The 21,459-nt window shown below is 41.4% G+C and overlaps 1 protein-coding gene across 6 annotated transcripts in view; it reads left to right on the top strand.

Moving 5' to 3' along the window:
• The first annotated feature begins 1,069 nt into the window (after nucleotides 1-1,069).
• ASB9 (ankyrin repeat and SOCS box containing 9) overlaps nucleotides 1,070-21,459 on the top strand; it is a 34,330-nt gene continuing 13,940 nt past the window's right edge. For 2 of the 6 annotated variants that reach the window (XM_070603749.1, XM_070603751.1), the window contains exons 1-4: nucleotides 1,070-1,225; nucleotides 4,345-4,584; nucleotides 12,652-12,731; nucleotides 20,901-21,008. In XM_070603749.1, the coding sequence (XP_070459850.1) occupies nucleotides 4,491-4,584; nucleotides 12,652-12,731; nucleotides 20,901-21,008 (282 nt within the window). In that variant the 5' untranslated portion in view covers nucleotides 1,070-1,225; nucleotides 4,345-4,490. Of the gene's footprint in view, nucleotides 1,226-3,237; nucleotides 4,585-5,825; nucleotides 6,008-12,651; nucleotides 12,732-20,900; nucleotides 21,009-21,459 lie in introns of those variants that run through there. The other 4 variants (XM_070603750.1, XM_070603752.1, XM_008540309.2 and 1 more) reach the window with 3 other exon arrangements.

The following is a 21,459-nucleotide window of genomic DNA, read 5'->3' as shown; positions in this document are numbered from 1 at the left end:
ATGTCAGACAAACCTGAGGTTTACAGATGATTCTTTTTTCAGTAACAATGCTCATTGCTGAAAAGATTTTATTCGCTTAACACAAAGAGAAGAGCTGACGCTTCAGAGACATTGCCTGAAGCTGTCATGGTGAGGGACGAACCGTTGAATAACCACAGCTCGTCAGGGGAGGGTGCTTTCTGCGCTGGAGGACCTCATATTTTCTCCCATTGCAAATCATCGCCAGGGGCTGCTCCTGCATGGACATTTGCATATGGAATATATCATCTCCTTCCCTTAGCAGAATCTGTACTAGGATGAATACCGGGTCATACTCAGAAGAGCAGCTTCCTATTTTAACATGAGTTTAACCCATAAAAGGTGTATACCAGGTTTTAATTTTCATTTATTAATTTTTCTTCCTTCACCATTGTTATATCTTGAAAATTTTCCCACTTATAGAAAAATTGCAAGAATAATACAATGAATATTTTTGTGTCCATTACCTCAATTCACCAACTGTTAGCATTTTGCCACATTTGCTTATGTGTGCTACATACGCTATGCATGCCACATTTGCTATGTATATGTGTATACATATGTACTCAGGCCTATATAATATATATGTATATATGTAAGCCCGTGTATAATTAATACATATATAAATATTTAAAAAAATGAACCATTTGTGAGTAAACTGTGGACATCACGATTCTTCACCAGGGCTAGGATAGGATGAGGTGAGTGAGGCAAAAAATTTAAGGGGGCAAAGAAAAACTCAGTCATCCAGATAAATATTTTAGTGCAATATTAAAAAATTCAATGTTAAGGAAAAAAGTCCACGATGACCAAAATCTCAAAAATTTTAATAAAGACAGGCTGTTGTTTGTTTGTTTTATGACACTGCATAATTGTGCAATGAGAACAGTGTTTCCACAGCCTGCGGTTCTGGGACATGTGGCTGTTGGGTTTATGAGGAATGACAATGGCTTGCAAATGGATCGGACAACGTGAGCTTGATAAATACTCATGTGTTTTGACTGTTGAACTTGCATTAACTTTTTCTATTTGGTGCAAACTGTTTACATAGGGATGTTCGTTACTGCCTTTGCATCATGCTCCCGTATGGCTCTGTGCTGAGCACTTCAGCATGCATCTCCTAAGAACGCAGAGGTTCGTATCTTCCTAACTGTGGTGCAGGATAACATGCAGAAAGTTTGACATTGATGCACTATGATTATCCCATGTAAGTCCATATTTAAGTTTCCACGATTGTGGCATTGATGTCTTTTATGTCTTGTCCCCCTCCCCCCAATCAGGATCCAATCAAGGGTCAAGCATCGTATTTAGTTATCAAGTCTCTTTATTCTCCTTTAACCTAGAAAGCCTGCCCCCGCACTTTTGTCTTTCACACAACTGGCATTTTTGAAGAGTCCAGCCCCGTTGTTATGTAGACTCTCTCTCAATTTTGATTTGCCTGTCTGTTTCTTCAAGAATACTAGATTATGCCAGATTTTTAAAAGCACATGCTTGTTTGAATCTTATTGTACCGTTAGATGGAGTGGGAATGAATGACTGCTTTCTAAAGTAGCAACATCAGACAGCTTAGCATGCAGAGCCGGTTATGCGCGGACAGCCGAAACAGATAGGGATTTTGCAGAAACAGCAGACCATCCCAAATTATCAGAGGAGATGTGCACCTTTTAGGTTTTAAAGGTTTTGTGCTAGAAAAATTGCCAGCTGGAATGACAAGAAGCTTCAGCTCCTGAGCCAACTTTGATTGATTGGAGGTGGCTTTCAAGGCCCCCCAAGACCTTAGGAGGAGAGTCTCATAACTCATGAGTGATGTCAGCCAGGGACATCCAGGTGAGGGGCGGGGCAGAGGCGCTGGCTGGTGTTGAGACTGCACCTGATAAGGGATGATCATGGCATTACTGCTGCTGCAAGCCATAATTCTTTTTTCTAGCCTAACCTGGGCCAAGTTTCCTGAACGTGCAGACACACAGAGGACTGACTAGAAGTTGGGAAGATTGTTTTTCTCCTGTGGCTCGTTGTAAGCCAGCCTATTTCCGTATAATCACAGCTCATACACACGTAATTCAACTTTATCCTCATACAGATCCTTTAAAACACACGAACTCCTCTCGTAATGGTTTTCTAATTCCTGACTAGAATGTTGTTAAACAGTCCAAAAATATCAGTTCCCATCCTCCTATTCACAAGTGTTGATCCACATTATAAATATAATGAGAAGATTAAAAGCTGATTAAATCCCTCCCAGGTACTAAGGCAACAACCTGGACATCTTCGTCATTGTCATTTTGGACAATAAACCTAAATTTGAATAGGGAGAAACCTTATCTTCTTGGAATTTAACTAAAAATAAATAAAGAAGCTGTACTATGAAGATTTTACTCAGAAAGAATGGCGACGGTATCCAGCTTCCCCACTGCGTCCCTCTGTTGAACTCCTTGTCATCCAGTCTAGGTTGAGAGGAAATTTCTCCCTCTCTGCCGAATATGAGTTTTATCATTCTTCAAATCTGTCCTGATGGAGTGGTGGACGATGTATATATTTACGGCCTTCTCGGTTAAGTCTGCAAATAGAGCTAGAGGGCAATTTGGCAGTGTTTATCTCAATTTTAAGTGAAGAGCCTCTTTTTCAAGGTGAAATTTGTATTGAGATAGTTGTACATTCACGTGCAGTTGTAAGAAATAATACAGGGACGTCTCCTGTAGCTTTGCCAGTTTCCCCCAATGATCACTTTTTGCAAAACTGTAGTGCAGTATCACAACCAGGAAAGCGTCATTGATACAATGCACTGATCTCATTTGAATTCTCCAGTTTGACTTGTACTCACCTCTGTATGTTTTTAGTTCTATAGAGATTATTCCATGTGTATGAGCACACATTTGACCCAGCATTTCCACACTTAGGAATCTCTTCTCCAGAAATCTTTGCATATTTGCACAAAGCCATATGTACAAAAATACGGACTGCAGTATTTTTGTAGTAATAGAAGAAATGATAACATTCTGCCTCCATCATTAGGGGGAATGATGAAATCCTTTTAGCACACTATATAATGCTATGCAGTAGTGTATAAAGAAAGGGGCGTAGCTATAGATGCTGAAATGGAAAGATTGCCAAGACAAAGTAAGTGTAAAAAGCATAGAACAGGGGCTGGCCCAGTGGCATAGTGGTTAAGTTTGCACCCTCTGCTTTGGGGGCCTGGGATTCGTGGGTTTGGATCCTGGGTGCGGACCTACATACTGCTCATCAAGCCACGCTGTGGCAGCATCCCACATCCACATACAAAATAGAGGAAGATGGGCACAGAAGTTAGCTCAGGGCCAGTCTTCCTCAGCAAAAAGGGAAGGATTGGTGGCAGATGTTAGCTCAGGGCTAATCTTCCTAAAAAAAAAAAAGATCTACAATCATTTCACAGCCAGACTATGCTTGAGACTAACTGAGAGCCCCCTGGAATGGGGAAGAAAACTCCCCTTCCCCCCTGTAAGAGAGGACCAGCAGGAGTCTGGGGGTGGCCATCAGCCTGAACTAGCACCCAGGGCTGTGGGGAAACTAGGTTTATCTGAAGGACACATGTACAAAACCCAAGGCGAAAACTTCACAAAGTAAAACTTTATATAATTAACAATTAGGAGAAAGACAGCAGGTCTCTTCCACGCCCCCATGCCACCCAGCAATCCATTTTTCCATTAGCAACCATTAATTATTTGGAAGTTAAAATATAATGTGTGGAGGAGGGGTGAAGTAGGACATTTAATGAAATCCCTGCAGTTGGAAGAAAATAGAACTTCTTTCCAAAGGTTCATTTTTCTAACATATAGACACATTTTCCCATAAGAAACTCCCAGAAAAATTGAAACCACATGTGCAGATAGCCAGGGCATGCTGTGCATGTTGCTGTGCAAGCAATTCAGCAGGGCTTCTGCAAAACCAGCTTTCTCAGCTCTTGGGTTCTGGGGCTTGTCTCAACAACAAGAAGCCCCAAATAACAAACGGATCCCAGCAGGGTGAACAACACTGCAGCAGGGGAGCTGTTTCCTTCACTCCTACCCTGTTCCCTTTGCTCTCCAAAAGTTACAAACTGTGAGTTTCCTTCCTGATAAACCTCAAGGCTTCCACACTGATTGGTCTCAGTTTTGGAAAGGACGTGACATCAGCAACTGTGCAGACTTGGGGCTGGAGGGCTGTTGTGGGGCTTTGGCCAGCCTCCAGCCAGCTAGGTGGAGCATGCGTGTGTGTGTGTGTGCGTGTGTGCGCGCCTGTCTGTGTGTGTGCTTGTCTGTCTGACCACAGGTAGTACTCAGATTACCCTGCCTGTTCTGTTCTCTGCTGCAGACGGCTGTTCTCCACCGTCTGACCAGGACGGTGCAGCTCAGCCAGCCACAGCCCTGGAATTTCCCAAGAGCGGGGAGAGCATGGAATTTGGACTTTTCTGAGCAACTGAAGTGGAGCGTGGAGCTTGCCCAGCCCAGGAGAGCACCATGGATGTCGAACCACGGGGCAGGAATGGCAGCAAGCCCCTGAGGCCAGGAGACCCTCCTGACACCAGGCTCCTTTCAAACCCATTGATGGGGGGTGAGTCAAGGGGATGTGGCGTCAGAGTGCTGGGGAGGTTGGTTAATGTGCTTAGGAGAGAAGAGAGAAGAGGGCTGGGCAATTTCAGTGGCTTCATGAGGTGTGTCCATGGGGCAGTTACTGGACAGATGTCCACGGCCTACTGGTATATTTCCTTTACATGGTTGTTCAAAAGTGTGTACACCTCTATCTGCAGAGTCCTATAGACCATACAAAGTCAATTATTGCTGGTTATTCTCCAGTAAAAACTTCAGCTTTCAGCTCCAAAGAATTATTCTTTGTGGATCAAATGTATCACTTACATTACATTGGAGGTTTAAGGGTTACTTATAAATAGGAATGTTTTTACTGCTAAAACATTCATCAAAAGGTCTTACGTATTTGGCATTTAGGTGGGGCTGGGTTAATAAATGATGTTCAAACATTGAGCGCTGATTGATTCAGTTTAAAAGGAGTCTTTTTTTTTTTTTAAACTTTGGGGACGTGTCTTACCAGTATGAGTCTCACCTGTCAGGTGGTGCCTTTGCTAATGTAGAGAGTCTCATGCCTCTGGGCAACTGTCATTTCCTGTGAGTATTCAGCAGGTGCCTGCTAACTGAAAGGATTCTGAAAAATGGGTATAGGCATTAGAGGAGAGATTATTATATTTAGCACCCAGGTAGGCTGCCTGTACCACTTGTCAATCAAAGGGTCAATAAGCAGGGACCCTGCAGTCAGCTAGACTTATTAATTTCCTACTGTACAGGTGCTGAAAGGGTAAAAAAACAGAAGAAATTAAAATACAAAATGCCTTCCCTCTGACTAATTGAGCACACAAGACTGCTCATTCTTTCGTTTCTCCGATTTTGCTGATGAAATGAGCAGGGCACTCAACAGTGAGTGGGATATGGATCCACAAAGGCAGGACTGGATTGATCAGACCTATTGAGCACAAACTTGGAGCAGTAGAAAGCAGAGTGGGTGGCACCAAAAATCACCTTTAAAAATTAATTTGATAAATACATTTTTGAAGCTGAAAACCAATCAATATGGGGAAGAATCAGTAATTTGGTTGACTCCCTCATGATTACTGTACAGATAAGTATTATGTTTGTTTTTATTTCCACGTGAGAAAATTGTGCCAGCCACTTTTCACTGTTGAGAGTTTCTAAAGGTCCTAATCCAGCCCTGGTTGGGGCAGAATGGGTGTGTGTGTGGGGCGTGGTGAGCAGGCATATATACACTCAAAGGTATGGTGCTTAGAAACTGAACACACTGTCACAGCTAGAATGTGGAGTGTCTTAGGAAGTCTAGTGAGAACGAGTTTGGAGAGATGGAACCTGATAATGAAGCTTCAAAAGCTAGGTGGAGTTTAGCCTTCATAAGGCAAGGAATTGGGAGCCATTGATGGTTCTGGAGCAGAGACCTGGCAATAATGAATACTGTAAGTAAATTAATCTGGTAGCCATAGTCAGGATGGATTGTGGTGGGATCACGGGAAATTCTCACACTAATCCATTGATTCTCAAACTTGTATATGCATTAGCATCACCTGGAGGGCTTGTTAAAATGCAAATAGTTGGGCCCCACCTCCAGAGTCTCTGATGCAGTAGTAGGTTGGGGTGAGGCCTGGGAATCTGAATTTACAACAAGCTCCCAGGTGATGCTGATGGTGCTGGTTGGGGACCACACTTTGAGAGCCACTGCACTAATCCCAAGCATGAAGCTTATATTTGGATTGAACTTGGAAATGACAGAGAAAGGGGAAATATGAGTGAGAATTTCAAAGGAAAGAGAACTCAGGCCATGTTGCTTGATTAAATGTTGGGGCTAGTGGAGAGAAGGCAGCCAAAATTGTAAAGTTTTCGATCCTAAATTAACGTCAGATAAGAGGGCTAGGAAAGAGAGTAGTTGGGAAGGGAGCTGGCTTGGGAGCAGAGTGAGGAAGGGAGGACAAAGACTTCTATTTTGATCATAAAAGTGCCGATGCCAAATGCACAGCATGAGGACATGGGACTGAGGCTGGGGAATGACTACAGGACAGGAATCAGAGACCGTAGAATGTTCTGCAGAGGGGCTGTGCTGAAATCCTGGGAAACGAGAAACTGTCTGATGGCCGAGAGCTAAGAGCCGAGGATGGAGCCCTGGGACAGGCCTCCAGTCGAGGCCATAGGACCAGTGAGTTGGACAGAGAAGCAGGAAGAGACTTGAATGCTGTAATTCCACAGGGACTCAGGGGAGAAAAGTTTTCAAAGAAGTGGAAGTTGCAAAGGTAGATGCCAGGACTCTGCTCTCCTACCTCCTCCTTCTCCTCTTCTGACTGGTGAACTCCTACTCACGTTCTGCACCCAGCCGAACCACTGCCCCCACAAAGTCCTCCCAGATTTTCTCCCTCTCCCTACCCAAGCGGCGTCTTTCTCTCCCTGCTTGGCATCAGTCCTGCTCCTTGGGCAGAACCTCGATTGTAGCTGGATTGCATTTGTTTATGCTCTTGAAGTCTTGACCTTGGTGAAGTGCGGAATGTGAAACACTCAGAATGCTGTTTCCAAATGACCATGCGGAGAAACTTAGCTCAGGTGAAGCATATCCCCTGGCCCAGGACCAGGACAGAGGGAAAATAGGGCCCAGGTATGGCTCGTCTTGGGGAACGTGGCTGCCCCCACCTCCACTTGCAGGCTTTTCTCTCTCTCCTTCTCTGGAGGAAGAGAGGAAAGGACATGAAGATGGCAGCCAACTCTTTATAAAGATTTGTTTAATGCCTGACTCCTCTGCCCCAGGAGCAGGAAAACAATGTCTTTTTTTTCTGAAAATACCTTGTTATGGGTTGAGTTGTGTTCCCCCAAAAGATATGTTGAAGCCCTAACCCCCAATACCTCAGAATGTGACCTTGCTTGGAAAGAGGATCGTTGCAGATGTAATTAGTTACGATGCGATCAGGGTGGGCCCTAATCCAATGACTGGTGTCCTTGTAAGACGAGGAGAGGAGACAGGGAGAATGCCATGTGATGACAGAGGCAGAGATTGGAGTGATGCATGTAATAAGCCAAGAAACAGCAAAATCGATGCCACCACCAGAAGCTGGAAGAGGCAAGGAAGGATTCTTCCCCAGAGCCTTTGGAGAGAGTGCGGCCCCAACACCTTCGTTTCAGACTTGTGGCCTTCAGAACGATGAGACAGTGAGTTTCTGTTGTTTTAAGCCACCCAGTTTGTGTACTTTGTTATGGCGCCCCTAGGAAACGAATTCAAATCTACTTATAGAAACCGTGGGAAATACATTGAAGGATAAACTAAACCACCCACAATCTTACTGAGCAGGTAACCACCATTCGCATTTTTAGTGTCTATCCTTCAGGTTTTTGCCTGCGGATTCACACCTGTAGAGAGATATCCTTCATCACAAAATTAAGCGCACCCTGTAGAGAATATTCACGTTTAAACAGAAGACAGGCAAGAACAGGTGTGGAAAGGAAATAATTTCATTCTCTTATGGTGGATTTTTAGATATTGGGGCGCTTTGGCAGGGCTGAATTTTCTGGGGGAAACCTGTCTGATCAGATGGAATGGGGATGGTGTGAGGTCCCTATGGAGAAGGCAGCCCAAGACAGAGAGAGACAGAGAGAGAAGAGGCTGGCTGATGGAACTAGAGAACAGATTGCAGTGGACAGGACCGACTTGCCCAAGAGTTGCCTCAGTGAGCCTTTCTATTTCCCTGTTTCTGACTGCAAGCCTCTGTTTCTCTTCCTCCTTTTTTTTGTTTGTCCTGCAATTCAACCAAGATCCACTATAGTTGTAAACACAGCACCCAGATCCTCTTCAGTGTTGGTGCGCACCACTGAACCTACCCTATCATGTCCCAAAGACTGGAGACAAGTGCTCCTGCCCTCTCAGAGCGACTCGACCTCTCCTTTTCCCTCCCTTGACCTTGCAAAATGTTTTCCAGGATGGATAGATCTATGCTACTGCTCAGCATTCACTGGAGGCTCTCAGAGCTTCGTTAATAGCTCTTTTCAGAATGGACCAATTAGTGCATTTAAAATATCTTCTGAAATAATGGAAATTTTAAAAATCATTCCAGAAATTGCAATAAAAATGAAATGGCAGCCTTCCTAATGTACTGCAGCGTTTCACAGAGACTCAATTTAAAAGAAAGGTAAGTTTAATGGCACTAATTGGAGAACTTGTGGAGCAGTTTCATTAGAAGAGCTCCCTGCCCCATTTTAACCATGAGCTACACTACTGTATCTGTGGCATTGCTGGTGACTCCATTTGGGATGTATTTTTTGGCAGTAAAACCAATAGAGCCTGGCTGAACAAATGTTGGGGAAGAATCCTTAATGTATACCAAGGGCTTGGATGATGTGTTGTATACAGATAATGGCCCTTGAGTTTCAAAGACTTTTTGGGGTCACTGGAAAAGGAGATTGTGACCTTGAGTCTCCCCTTCATCCACAGTCTTCTACTGTGAGCATTTCCATGTTATGGAAGGAATAGTCCCCGTTTCCTGCTTATTTGGCTGTCTCTAGTTAGCAGGAAGGCAGGCAAAGCTGCTTCTGGGTTTAATTGCACATGTGTTGAGCCTGTAGCTTATTGCCTGCTTGGAGTGTGGGCTCTGGAAAACCCTGGAGAAACATCTCCCTGATCCTCCCAGGAGGGATCACTCGAGGTGCACTTTTCAGCTCTCTCTTCAGTGTTTTCAAGAGCTAAAGAGTGTGTGTGAACTAATCCATGTTGCAAATTATGGTGTTTGCTAAACTGTGTGTGTGTGTATATCTCCATGCTATCAGTGCTAGAAAAATATGAACCTACCTGTTGTCACAATTTTAAGTTTTTACATAATCACTCAATTGTTCAGAGGCATGCTGAGGCTAAAGTCCTTGTATCAATTTGAGATGAATTTTGGCTTTACAAGAACCCAAGTTTTTCTTCTAAGCAGGAGTAGGGGCACTCTGATAGGCTTGCCAAACCCTAGTCTGAAATGACTTTAAATGAAAAAGGGAAGCATCATGCACTGCTGATGGGAATATAAAGTAGTATAGCTGCTTTGGAAACTAGTCTGGCAGTTCCACAAAAGGCTGAACATTGGGTTCCCATATCATACAGCAATTCCACTCCTAGGTGTACATCCAAGAGAATTGAAAACATACATCCTCTCAAAAATTTGTACGTGGATGTTTGTAGCAGCATTATTAATATTAACCAAGAAGTGCTAACAACACAAATGTCCATCAACCGATGAATGAATAAATAAAATGCAGTCTATCTATACGTTGGATATTATTTGGCTATAAAAAGGGATGAAATACTGATACATACTATAAGGTGGATGAACCTTCAAACATGATGCTCAGTGAAAGAAACCAGTCACAAAGGACCACATATCGTATGATTCCATTTATATGAAATGTCCAGAATAGGCAAATCCATAGAAACATAAAGTAGATCAATGGTTGCCAGGGACAGGGGGAAGTGGAAATGGGGAGTGGCTGCTAATGGACAAGGGGTTTCTTTTTGGGATGATGAAAATGTTCTAAAATTGATTGTGGTGATGGTCGCACAACTCTTTGAATTTACTGAAAACCATTGAATTGGAGGCCGGCCCCATGGCCGAGTGGTTAAGTTTGTGCACTCTGCTTCAGCAGCCCAGGGTTTCTCTGGTTCGGATTCTGGGCGCGGACATGGCACTGCTCATTAGGCCATGCTGAGGTGGCATCCCACGCTACGACTAGAAGGACCCACAACTAAAATATACAAATATGTACTGAGGGGATGTGTGGAGAAAAAGCAGAAAAAAAAAAAGATTGGCAACAGTTGTTAGCTCAGGTGCCAATCCTAAAAAAAATAAAACCATTGACTTGTACACTTTAAATGAGTGAATTGTATAGTATGTGAATTATAACTCAATAAAGCTGTTAGAAAGACAGATAAAGATTGTCAGCGCCCAATACCTATGTACCAGGACAACACCCTGTGTTTCTCAAAGACACAGGCAGTCTCTGCACTGTAAATACATTCTAAAGCAGGGGTACCAAACCTCAGGTAGCATTTTTTTCCTCTTTGAGAAGTACATAATTCTTTATTTATCCTAAATAGAAGGAGTGACGGTTCCATGATGAATGAATATAAAGTAAAGCCCATTTTTGTCTATACTTGAGAATATAATTGTATTGTTTTTATGAAATCTGAACAGAGTTACAATTTAGGACACCAATTACCTGCCTGGACTGTTTAGGCTGTCAACTCGAATTATCTGAGGTAGCTTTAAGAAAGGCAGCTATATTTTTTAGCAGCTGAGCACTTGGAAGGAAAAATGGATTAATCATTCACACACATGGTGATCCATTAGGGTACATTTGCAAATCTATTTAAAACTGATTTTTAAAACCTTTCTCAATTTTTGGCTCTTTCTTCTCACTCAAGATTTTGTGTGGATGGTATCTTGCATTAGCAGCAACAGGATAGAATTAGTCGTCCTTTTAATTCTAATTGGGAGAGAAATCTTTCTATATCTACAGTCTGGATTGTAGGCTCCAAGCCCTAGAAGCAGCAATATTTTTCCTGAGAGAATTAGCAACCTCAGAGAATGCTATGAGGATGCTAGGTTCCTACTGAGCTTAAGGTTTTGGAGGTAGGAAAAGCCATTTTGCTTAATGTGCCTCAAGCACCTTAGTGACCCCAGAAGGAAAGCATTGGATGGGCAGTGTGTAAGGAAAGCATTGGATGGGCAGTGTGTAGGCAGGCTCATTCAACTTCCTTTTACCTATTAAATGCTTCATGATTCCATCTGGAAGGATGGTAATTTGCTCACTGGGAAAGATTTTCCAGGGCATTGATAGCTCCAGGTAGCAGGCAGACCTCAGCCAGCATGTGTTAAGTACAAAGGTTTCCAGCCTCCTCCTTTCTGGCCTTTCGGTTTGCAAGTCATTAGTAACCACCCTGGTTCTCCAGGTCTTCTCAGCTCTTAGGAGATACCAGTCCCTTTACAAGGCGTGACTGGTATCAGACCATTCTGCCTTGTTTGTATGTGGCGTGTTTACTCAGGCAGGCATAGGTGGAGCTGAAGCAAGCTCAGACGAGCCTCCTCACACTCTGACTTCCTGCCTTTGTTTGTTCTGGAAATCAAACGCAGCTTGAGATGAGAAAAATTCAGGTCTATGCCTCATTCAGGTTACATCCACACTCAATTGGAAAGAGAGAGAAAAACATTTAATGTTTTGGGATAGGGTTTACAGGCCTCCTTTCTAAGAATGTGTATTCTTTCCATATGGTTGTAGAATAAATTTGCTACTTTAAATAGCAGTAATTACGGGGTGGAATCAAGACTCTCTGCTTAGTGTTAGGACAGGATAATAATAGTAGCTAATAGTATTGAGCCATGGGGAAGTATATTGCTGTCCTTGCTTTACAGAGAAGGAAACTGAAGCTCAGAGCCTGTGCAGGGACCCACAGTTCAGAAGAAGCCAAGTGGGTCTGAATTCAGAGCTTTCTCTTAACCACATTGGCATGCTGCCATTGGAGGTAAATAATGTCCCTGTTGCAAGGTCAGACTGGATTCTGATTTGTGCTTGATATTGGGACAAGAGGTAATCCATAAATAGATATGGTTCTGTTTAGATTTTATTCCAGACCTAATGGTGTATGTAATTACGGGATTACTACTATTAGTATACGGCACTGTTTGCTGAGATGCCAAAGTTTGTATTTCATGCAGGCAAGTAGATTGGCAACCACAGCTTAACACACTAATGCTGGTGATTAGTGAAGCTCTCACTTAACTAAATAGACTGTTTGCCTTTGAAACCAGTGTGGAAGCAGAAGTACAGTACTTTGTCATTCCAGTCCACCTCTTTTGTCCTCAGTTTGGACGTTGACTGTAGTTCTTTCTTTAGCTATCTAGACATTTCAAATAATCTATGTACAAGAAACCTCAATAGAGAGGAGAAATGCCGAAGTCCTGTTGGGAGTTTTGGTTGATTGACTCCAATGTCTCTGTGCAGTAAGACCCATTAGGCTCTTATTGACGGGCAGGGATGAGTTTCCGGGTCTAAAGTGCATTAGTAGGCTGTAACCCATTTCTCCCTTTCCATACAGATGTTGTGTCTGATTGGTCTCCTGTGCATGAAGCTGCGATTCACGGACGTCTGCTCTCTCTGAGGAACCTCATCAGCCAGGTAGTAGCTTTTTGGAAAAAAAGAGGCCGGACCAGTGGTGTAGTGGTTAAGTTCACACGCTCCACTTCAGTGGCCCGGAGTTCACGGTCCCGGACCCTGGGCCTGGACCTGTGCACTGCTCATCAAGCCACACTGTGGAAGCATCCCATATACAAAATAGAGGAAGGATGGGCACAGGTCTTAGCTCAGGGCTAATCTTCCTGAGCAAAAAGAGGAAGATTGGCAACAGATGTTAGGTCTGGGCCAATCTTTGTCACCAAAAAAAAAAAGTAAAAATAAAAGATAAATATTAAGCATATCCAATTGCTCATTACACTGGAAAAAAAATCATAGTCTAATATTAAGATATAAATTTCTTCTTCAGCAAAATGGGGTGAATCTCATCCTATGTAACTATTCCTTTATTTGGAAGCTGGCATAACACTAGAGGTTAGTATAATTCTATGCACATAGTAGGTACTACAATAAATATCTCTGGAGTGAATAATGAGCAAATTAGTACATTCAAGTTGCCTTCATTTTATTCAATAGACTATGTTCTTAAAAATTATCATGTAAAACAATGTTTTTCAACTTGGGCAGTTTTACCCCTTAGGGGATGTTTGACAATGTCTGGAGACATTTTTGGTTGTCACAACTGGGAGCAGGAGTGGGGGTGGGTGGGTGGTGGCGATACTGGCATCTAGTAGATAGAGAGCAAGGATGTTACTAAACATCCTACATTACACAGGACAGCTCTCCATATTAAAAAATTATCCATCCCAAAATGTCAGTAGTGCTGAGGCTGAAAACCGCTGATGTAAAATAAATGCTTGAAAATGTCTTTTTTAACATGTAATCTTATAATTTCAAAGACGTTTTCAGTTCTTTTGAATCTCTAGTTGATAGTGGCTCTGCCCAGCTTGATATTAGTTGCTCTGCTCCTCAGGTATAATTTCAAGTACACATTAATTTGAGTTTTGCCAGTTTGAAATTATTGGGAACTTAAGCAAAGGCACTTTTGAGAAAGCAGTTTAAATCACCATTCAAAATTCTAATAAAGTTTTTGTCCAAAATATTCTGTTCTCTGAAAAGACTATAGATCTTTTAAGTTAGGAGCTCTTGGCCCTTTCTGTACCATGGAGCCCTTTGGCAATCTGGCAAAGTCTGTGGACCCCTTCTCAGACCAATGTTTTAAATGCATAAAACACAAAATAGAGGAAACCTATCAAAATATTAAAACACAAATGTGTGACATAGTAATATATGGACTTCTTTATTCATGCATTAAATAAGAATATTTAGTGGTGATTCTAATGACTACCATGATTTCTGAGTAGGATGGACATATACTTTGAGATATTTTAGATATCTGCTACCATTTTAATGCAATAAAAAATATCTGTGATTCCTCTCCATGATAGTCCTATATACTGCTATTACTACTGTGGTTTGTTGTTTACAACATAATTGAAGGACATGATACATTTCAGGTGGTGGATAGTGAAAGTGAAAGTGTTTTTTAAAAAAATTCCAATTCCATGGATCTATCTAGACTAAGAAATCTTCCTATAAGAAAACAATTTCTAAAGAAAAATTTCAGACTTCCCTAAGCCACTACCTTAAGCTGTTTTTGGGTAGCAGCAGCCTATTATAAATAGAAATATAGATAGCAACAGATAACTCTAGCTAAAAGAAATTAAGCTGCTTCTCAGATAAAATGAAATAGTTACCTTATTTTGATAGGATGAAAAATGATCATTGCAGTTTTTATATATGACTTATTAAATTAGACTGATATTCATTTATATTCGGTATTTATATGTTTACTCAACAGAAACCATGTCTTTATCTAAGCTCTATCACATTATTTGAGCAAGTCATTTTCTTGGGACCTCAATTTCTGCCTTCATAAAATGAGCATTCCAGTAACCTGCTTGTATTAGTCAGATCTTGCTGTGTAATAAACCAGCCCAAACTCAATGGCATAGTACAATAAACATTCATTTCTTGCTAATGAGCCTTTGGGTCAACTGATCTAGGCTGGGCTTAGCTCCAAGCTGTGGGTTGGGTGCAGCTCTGCTGCACGTCTCCCATTCTTATTTGACCAGTGGCTGCCTGAGGAATTTTCTTCTCATGGCGAAAAGCGGGGCAAGCCCAACTTGCAAGAGTATTTCCAATCTGCTTATGTCACACATGCTAACGTGCCATTGGTCAAAGCAAGTCAGATGCCCAAGTCCAAAGTCAAGGATCAAAGAAGCACATTTTGTCAACTATGACGTCATGGCAAAGGTGTGAATGTATTACACTGCAATAGGAAAGTAAAGAATTGACACCAAACATTCAATCTATTATATTTTCTTTTATGGATTTGAGAGAATTAACTGAGGTGACATTATGTAAATTACCTATTCTAGTTACTGTCCTCACAAATGGCATCTATTTTCTTATCACAATCTACATAGCACTTCAGATAATCAAAGAATACTGAAAAACATTGTTGCTAAACTAAACAAACATATTTTAGTAAGGGGAATAAGACCAAACATTCAAGAAAAAAAATTATAAAAAATAATTCTCATTTGGTCCAAGAAGGGAGAAACTGAATCTGTAACTAATTATTCTTTACCATGGCTTCACAGTAAAATAATCTGGGATATTTTTTAAAAATAACAATGCATGGGCCTCCCTCCGGATGTTCTGATTTAGCCTAGGGCAGGCTTCATGCATTCGAATTTTTTTAGAGCTCTTGTAGAACCACTATGTTGAGGGATTTTAAAAAGGCTCTTTTGACAGTGGAGAAGAGAGAGGGAAAGGCATTTGAAATGAAAGAAATGGTATAGGGAAAGGAACAAAAAGACTGATAAATTGGATTTCAATAAAATTAAGAACATCTTCATCAAAACGCATTATTTTAAAGGTGAAGAGGCAAGCCACAGATGAGAAAATATTTGCAGTATATGTATCTGACAAAGAACTCATATTCCTAGTCTAAAATCAATACGAAAAAGACAGACAACCCAACAGAAAAATGAGCAAGAGGCTTGGCCTGGAACTTCATAAAATATGGTCTCCAAATGTTTGGTGAATGTGTCAAACTGTGTTTATTAGTAATTGAGGTAATTCAAATTACAAATAAGAGATTATGTCACCAGTTCCTCCCACGAGAAGGGTTAAATTTGAAAAGATAGATAATATCAAGTGTTGGCAAAAATGCAGAGCAAATGGAACTCTCATACATTGTTAGTGGGAGTACAAATTTCTACAACCCACTTTAGGAAATTGTTAAGGAATATCTACTAAAGCTAAAAATATCCCTACCCTACAACCCAGCAATTCCATTTCTATGTTTATATGCAATAGATAGGTATACATGTGTTTGTCAAAAGACACATACAGGTATATTCATAGCAGCCTTATTCATAACAGCAAAAAAACCCCAAACCCTTGAAAGCAATGTAAATGTCCATCAAAAGTAAGATGGATAGATATATTTTGATATATTACTCAATGGAACTCTATGCAGCAATGAAAATGGATGAATGAATGAGTCTGAAAAACATAATGTTGAATGAAAGTAGCCAAGCACACACACAAAATACAAACTTCATAGTTCAATTAATATAATGTTCAAACCAGGGAAAACTAATCTATGGTGTTAGAAGTCAGTATCGGGGATGCCTTTGTGGATGAGAGGTGGGTAGTAATTTGGGTAGGACATATGCGAGCTTCTGGCAATTTTTTTTTCTTGACCTATATAGTGGTAACAGATGTATTTTTTTTGTCATAATTCACTGAGGTTTACACTTAGAATTTATGAACTTTTCCTTATATCTGTTGCAGTTCAATAATAATTTATTTAAAAAAAACAATAGCAGTTTGTTAGGTCAGCATAAAGCAATTAAGGTACCACTTGACCATAGTGTGACCTTGATTTAGTGGCTCTCAATCTAGACTGTACATTAGCATCCCCTTTGGCTGGGGTCGGGGGGGTTCTTGAAAATACTGATGCCTGAACTGAACCACTTTTGATTGTGTTGTAATTGCTGTGGGATGCAGCCTGGGTATCAGAACTTTTTTTTTAACTCCCCAGGTGATTCCAGTGCACAGCCAAGCCTGAGAACCTTCCCAATAAGGTCTCACTGCATGCAAGTGGTGAGGACTCTTTTCAGCTCCTTGAGTAAAACTCCTTATCCTGTCCCCTGCAGTCCTTAAAGAGCTAAGTCACTATCAGGGCTGAAACTAGGAAAGATCTTGGCATTCTGAAACTTCAGCTTTTTAGGATGTGACAGCTAATTGAAGGCTGAGTGATAAAGACTAGGAAGAAATCTCAGATAATAACTGCCTAGAAGTTACTGAGGGCTAAGCATTTTGCATACATCAGTTTTCAGTCCTCATGACAGCCTTGTAGGGTAGGTACAATTGTCCCCATTTTACAGATGAGGAAACTGAGGCTTAGGGAGATAAATCACTGGCCCAAGGTCACACTGCTTGTTAAGTGATGGTGCCAGCATTTGAACTTGGGAATCACTCTACTAACCTCTCTCTGAGGTCTCAGTCCTAGGTAGGAAACAAGATAGTGGTGCCATTCAGAGAATTAGGGCTGGCAAGACAGGGAGCTCTTTTCAGGGAGAGTTTGGTTGGCAGAGGCTGAATTTATGTTGTTAGCTGGTCTCTAGGTGGTTCTGTTTTAGCAGGGAATTAGAAACATGTACCAGGGGTGGAGCTTTAGATTTGAAAGTAACTTCAAACACACACACACACACACACACACACACACACACACACAGTATGTAGAGAGGATTGAGAGAAAAGAAAAGGATTTGAGGGCAAATGCTTGAGGAAATGCCTGCATTGGGAGATGTAAGGAGGAAAAGGACAGAGTCTGTGAAAGAGACAAACAAAAGTCAATCAGAGGTAGGAGATAATTCCAAGTAGAGCTCTGTTTGAGAAGCCAGAGGTGAGGTTTCATGAGGTCAGGATGAATATGTAGCAAATTCAGAAGTGGAAGGAGGTGGAGGACAGAGCAATGTATATTAGATTCGATAAGGAGGAAGTCCCTGGTGGTCTTTAAAAGCAGTTTCAGCAGGATTGTGTTGGTGGAAGAGGAAAGAAGGGGTAAAAGTAGAGACAATGGGGATCAACTATTTTTGCAAAAAAGGGGGGCAGCAGTGAAGGGAAGAGGGCATTGGATGGTAGCTTGGCAGAGGGTCAGGATTGAGGGATGGAAAGACTTTGAAAGGAAAAGGAAAGTGTACCTGTAGAGGGACGGCTAGGGGTCGCATGTGAAAACCCGGATGAAGGAAAGTCATGGGGGTAGCAGAGGGACATGGTGAGGCCATGGGCTGTTGGGCTGAGCTCATATATTTCTTCCTCAAAGAAAGGAGCAGTGGAAGAAAAGAAGACTGGAGAAATGCAGAGAGATTTTAGGAGTGGGGAGAAGGAATGTAGGAAGCTCACATCAAATGGCTTTGATCTCCTTGGTAAAGTAAGAAGGGAATGATGTGTTGTGATGAATGTGAGATGGGCGTTCATGGTCTTCCTTTCTGCTGAGTGTAGATAAGGAAGTGGTAACTGTGGACAGGACAAAGGAAAAAGCCTAACCTTCTTGTACTCAGTTGGTATAGCCTGGGTGGGCATTTGATTTTGGGCTGGGACAGAAAGTTGTCAGGTATTGAGCGCTCTGTCACCCACGAGTGCCCTGATATTGCGCAGCTCCAAGAACCCACCAAAAAAAGCTTCTGACTGTAGCTTGAGATTAGGGAACAATTGATAATAGAAAAATTAAGGATAAACCATTCAGTCCAATTTTTTTTTTTTACTGAGAACCCACTGTAGACTGGATCCTCTGTGAAGTAATGGGTTGAAAATTACCTTACAATAGTATGTAATTTAGACAAATAATTCAGACAAATCACCACAGTTCATTTAAAGTAGAACTGTGGCTCGATGATGAATTGAAAATACAGTCCTAAGTTTGCAAAGGGAATCTGAATTTAAAGGAGTTTCTTTGTAATGTGATTATGTAATGCGTCGTGAAAACTTTTTGTGTTGTGAATAATTTCTTTTGTGCATCTTCACTTACCTGGATTTATGTGTAAACACCTAAACGATGGTTTAGAAATGGCAGTCGTTGCTTGAGGAGTACATTTATAATAACAGAATACCTAGTAAATAATTCCTTTAAAGGACAGTCTTCTTTTACCTCATGATCTGTCGCACAAAGAAAAGTGCAGTTAACATTTTGCTGTGAATTCTTGTGTATTCTAGCAGTGTGAGTGGGAGAGATTGGATAAATATAGAGCGTTGAGAGGGAAAAGAAGGGTTTGAGAACAAATCTTTGAGGGGATGCCTCCAGTAAAATAATAATGACAATAGTAAAATAAATAGCAGGTGCCACACTGTAAAGTTCATGGGCAGTACTTGTGAAGGTATAAGCTTGTATAAATGCAATAACTCAAATTCTTCTGAAGTCAGGGGTCAGTAAGCATTTATTGAGCATTCATTGGGTACAGATGGGATTTGAGCTTATGAAGGAAGGGAGGATACGGTCCCTTCCCTCCCTGTGAACAGCACAGCTGAGATGGAAAAATACTGTAAATGATATTGGAATTTCTCATTTACAATCAGGTTATTTCGAGTCTCCCAGAACCCCTTCCCAGCGCCCCTCCCAAGGCTCTGGATTTGAGATCCTGTAGACTGAGGTGCATGCCCAGAATGACTGAATATCTCAAAATGTGTGAGCTTACCAATCAGAGGGTAAAAGCCAAGAGGACAGGATGATTAGAGGCTGACTTGTGAATGCCCACAAAAGTAGAAGGATGTGTATTAGGAATGATGGTGACTGAGGCAATTTATTAGAATGATTTTAGGCAAATTTTACCTATTCTGAGAAGAAAAGGTACAATATATTACCTAGTCATTAATTAAACTAACCATGCTTTTAATTGACGTGCCCCAACAAAAAGAACTTTTATTGCACCCAGTTTCCCCTGTTAGGAATAATGTGGATCAGGGGGTCAGTGTCTGTGGAGCGTCTCCTGGAGTTCTTTTGATGTTCTGCTCGGCTTGGGCTCATGATCCATCTCCTGGAGAGCACATTTTCCCAGAGGTTGATAAACCCCAAGGCCTTTCAGATGCTTTTTTGCTCTTTAGACCTAGAACACCTAGAATGAGAATGTAATTGCCCCTCTGCCTTGGGACTTTCTGCCTCTTTGTGGAGGATCCCCTAATGCTTTGGCCCCATATTAATCATCTCTTGCTGTGTAACAAATTATCCCCAAACTTAGCAGCTTAATGTAACAAATATGTGTTGGCTCACAGTGTCTGTGGGTCAAGAATTTAGACACAATTTAACTGGATCAGAGACTCTTATGAATCTGCAATCAAGGTGTGGGCTGGAGCTGCAGGCATTTTAAGACTTGGCTAAGGGTTGACCTGAGTCCAAACTCACATTGCTGTTGGCAAGATTCAGTTCCTCCTGGGTTGTTGGACTGAGGGCCTAAGTTCCTGGCTAGCTGTCGGCTAGACTAGCTAGGACTGGTAGACTGCCCTCAGTTCCTTATCATGGACCTTGTCAGAACAAGTAAGCCAGCAAGTGAGAGGACAAGAGATTGAGAGCAAGATGAAAGTCAGTCTTGAGTGTATATACCTAAGAGTCAAATTGCTGGCTTGTAGGTGTGTATATCATCAGCTCTAATAGATACTGACAAACTGTATTCCTGAATGGTTGTTTCATGTTACATTCCCACCAGCAGTATGAAAGTTCCTTATTTTTGTTTTCTTACATCATTGTCAACACCTTAGTGTACTGTCACATTTTGAGCCAGGTTAAGTTTTTTGATGTTGTTGTTGAGGAAGATTAGCCCTGAGCTAACATCTGTTGCCAATCGTCCTCTTTTTTCGCTTGAGGAAGATTGTTCCTGAGCTAACATCCATGCCAGTCTTCCTCTATTTTTTATATGTGGGTTGCTGCCACAGCATGGCTGATGAGTTGTGTAGGTACATGCCTGGGATCCGAACCAGTGAACCCTGGCTGCCAAAGCGGAGCACACCAAATTTAACCACTATGCCACGGGGCTGGCCCCCAGGTTAACTTTTAAAAGAATTGTCACAGTACTGGATTTGTGACTGAAAACTAATCCTACAAAACTGTTGATTTTCACTCTTTGCCCATTTCCCCTCCTCCAGGGGTGGCCTGTGAACCTCATCACGGTAGATCAAGTGTCCCCACTCCATGAAGCCTGTCTCGGAGGTCATCTCTCTTGTGCAAACATTTTATTAAAGCATGGAGCTGAGGTAAGTGCAGCTCAAATAACAGCTTAGAAACCATGAATGAAAAAATGACTATTTCTATCTCTTTTGAATAATTTCCAGTATTTTTGATTAACCTTATTTGAAATATGAAGAGAGGTGTTTTTCGAAAGTATTATGTCTATCAAGCTTATTTACTTTAGCAATAGATGAAATAATGAATTTTTAGCCAGAAAGTAATGGTTCAAGTCTATATCATTTTATTTAACAGCCACTACTAATAAATAGCTGTTAGATTTAAGCCTTCATTCTTATGGCTGGAAGGTAGTGAAATAGTATAGAAAACACATAACATTTGGCTCCATAAGGCTGGAATAATGGTCCCAGACCATGTTTACCATTTACTAACATTGGAAACTTGGACAAGTTACTTAGCCTCTGAGCTTTAGAGTCTATATCTAAAAAAGGGGGGAAAATAAAAAAGTTGTATAGCTTA

The sequence above is a fragment of the Equus przewalskii genome, chromosome X, assembly GCF_037783145.1.
Source record: "Equus przewalskii isolate Varuska chromosome X, EquPr2, whole genome shotgun sequence".
NCBI lineage: Eukaryota > Metazoa > Chordata > Mammalia > Perissodactyla > Equidae > Equus > Equus przewalskii.
Note: the sequence above shows the minus strand (reverse complement) of the source record. Positions and strands in the feature narration are given on the sequence as shown.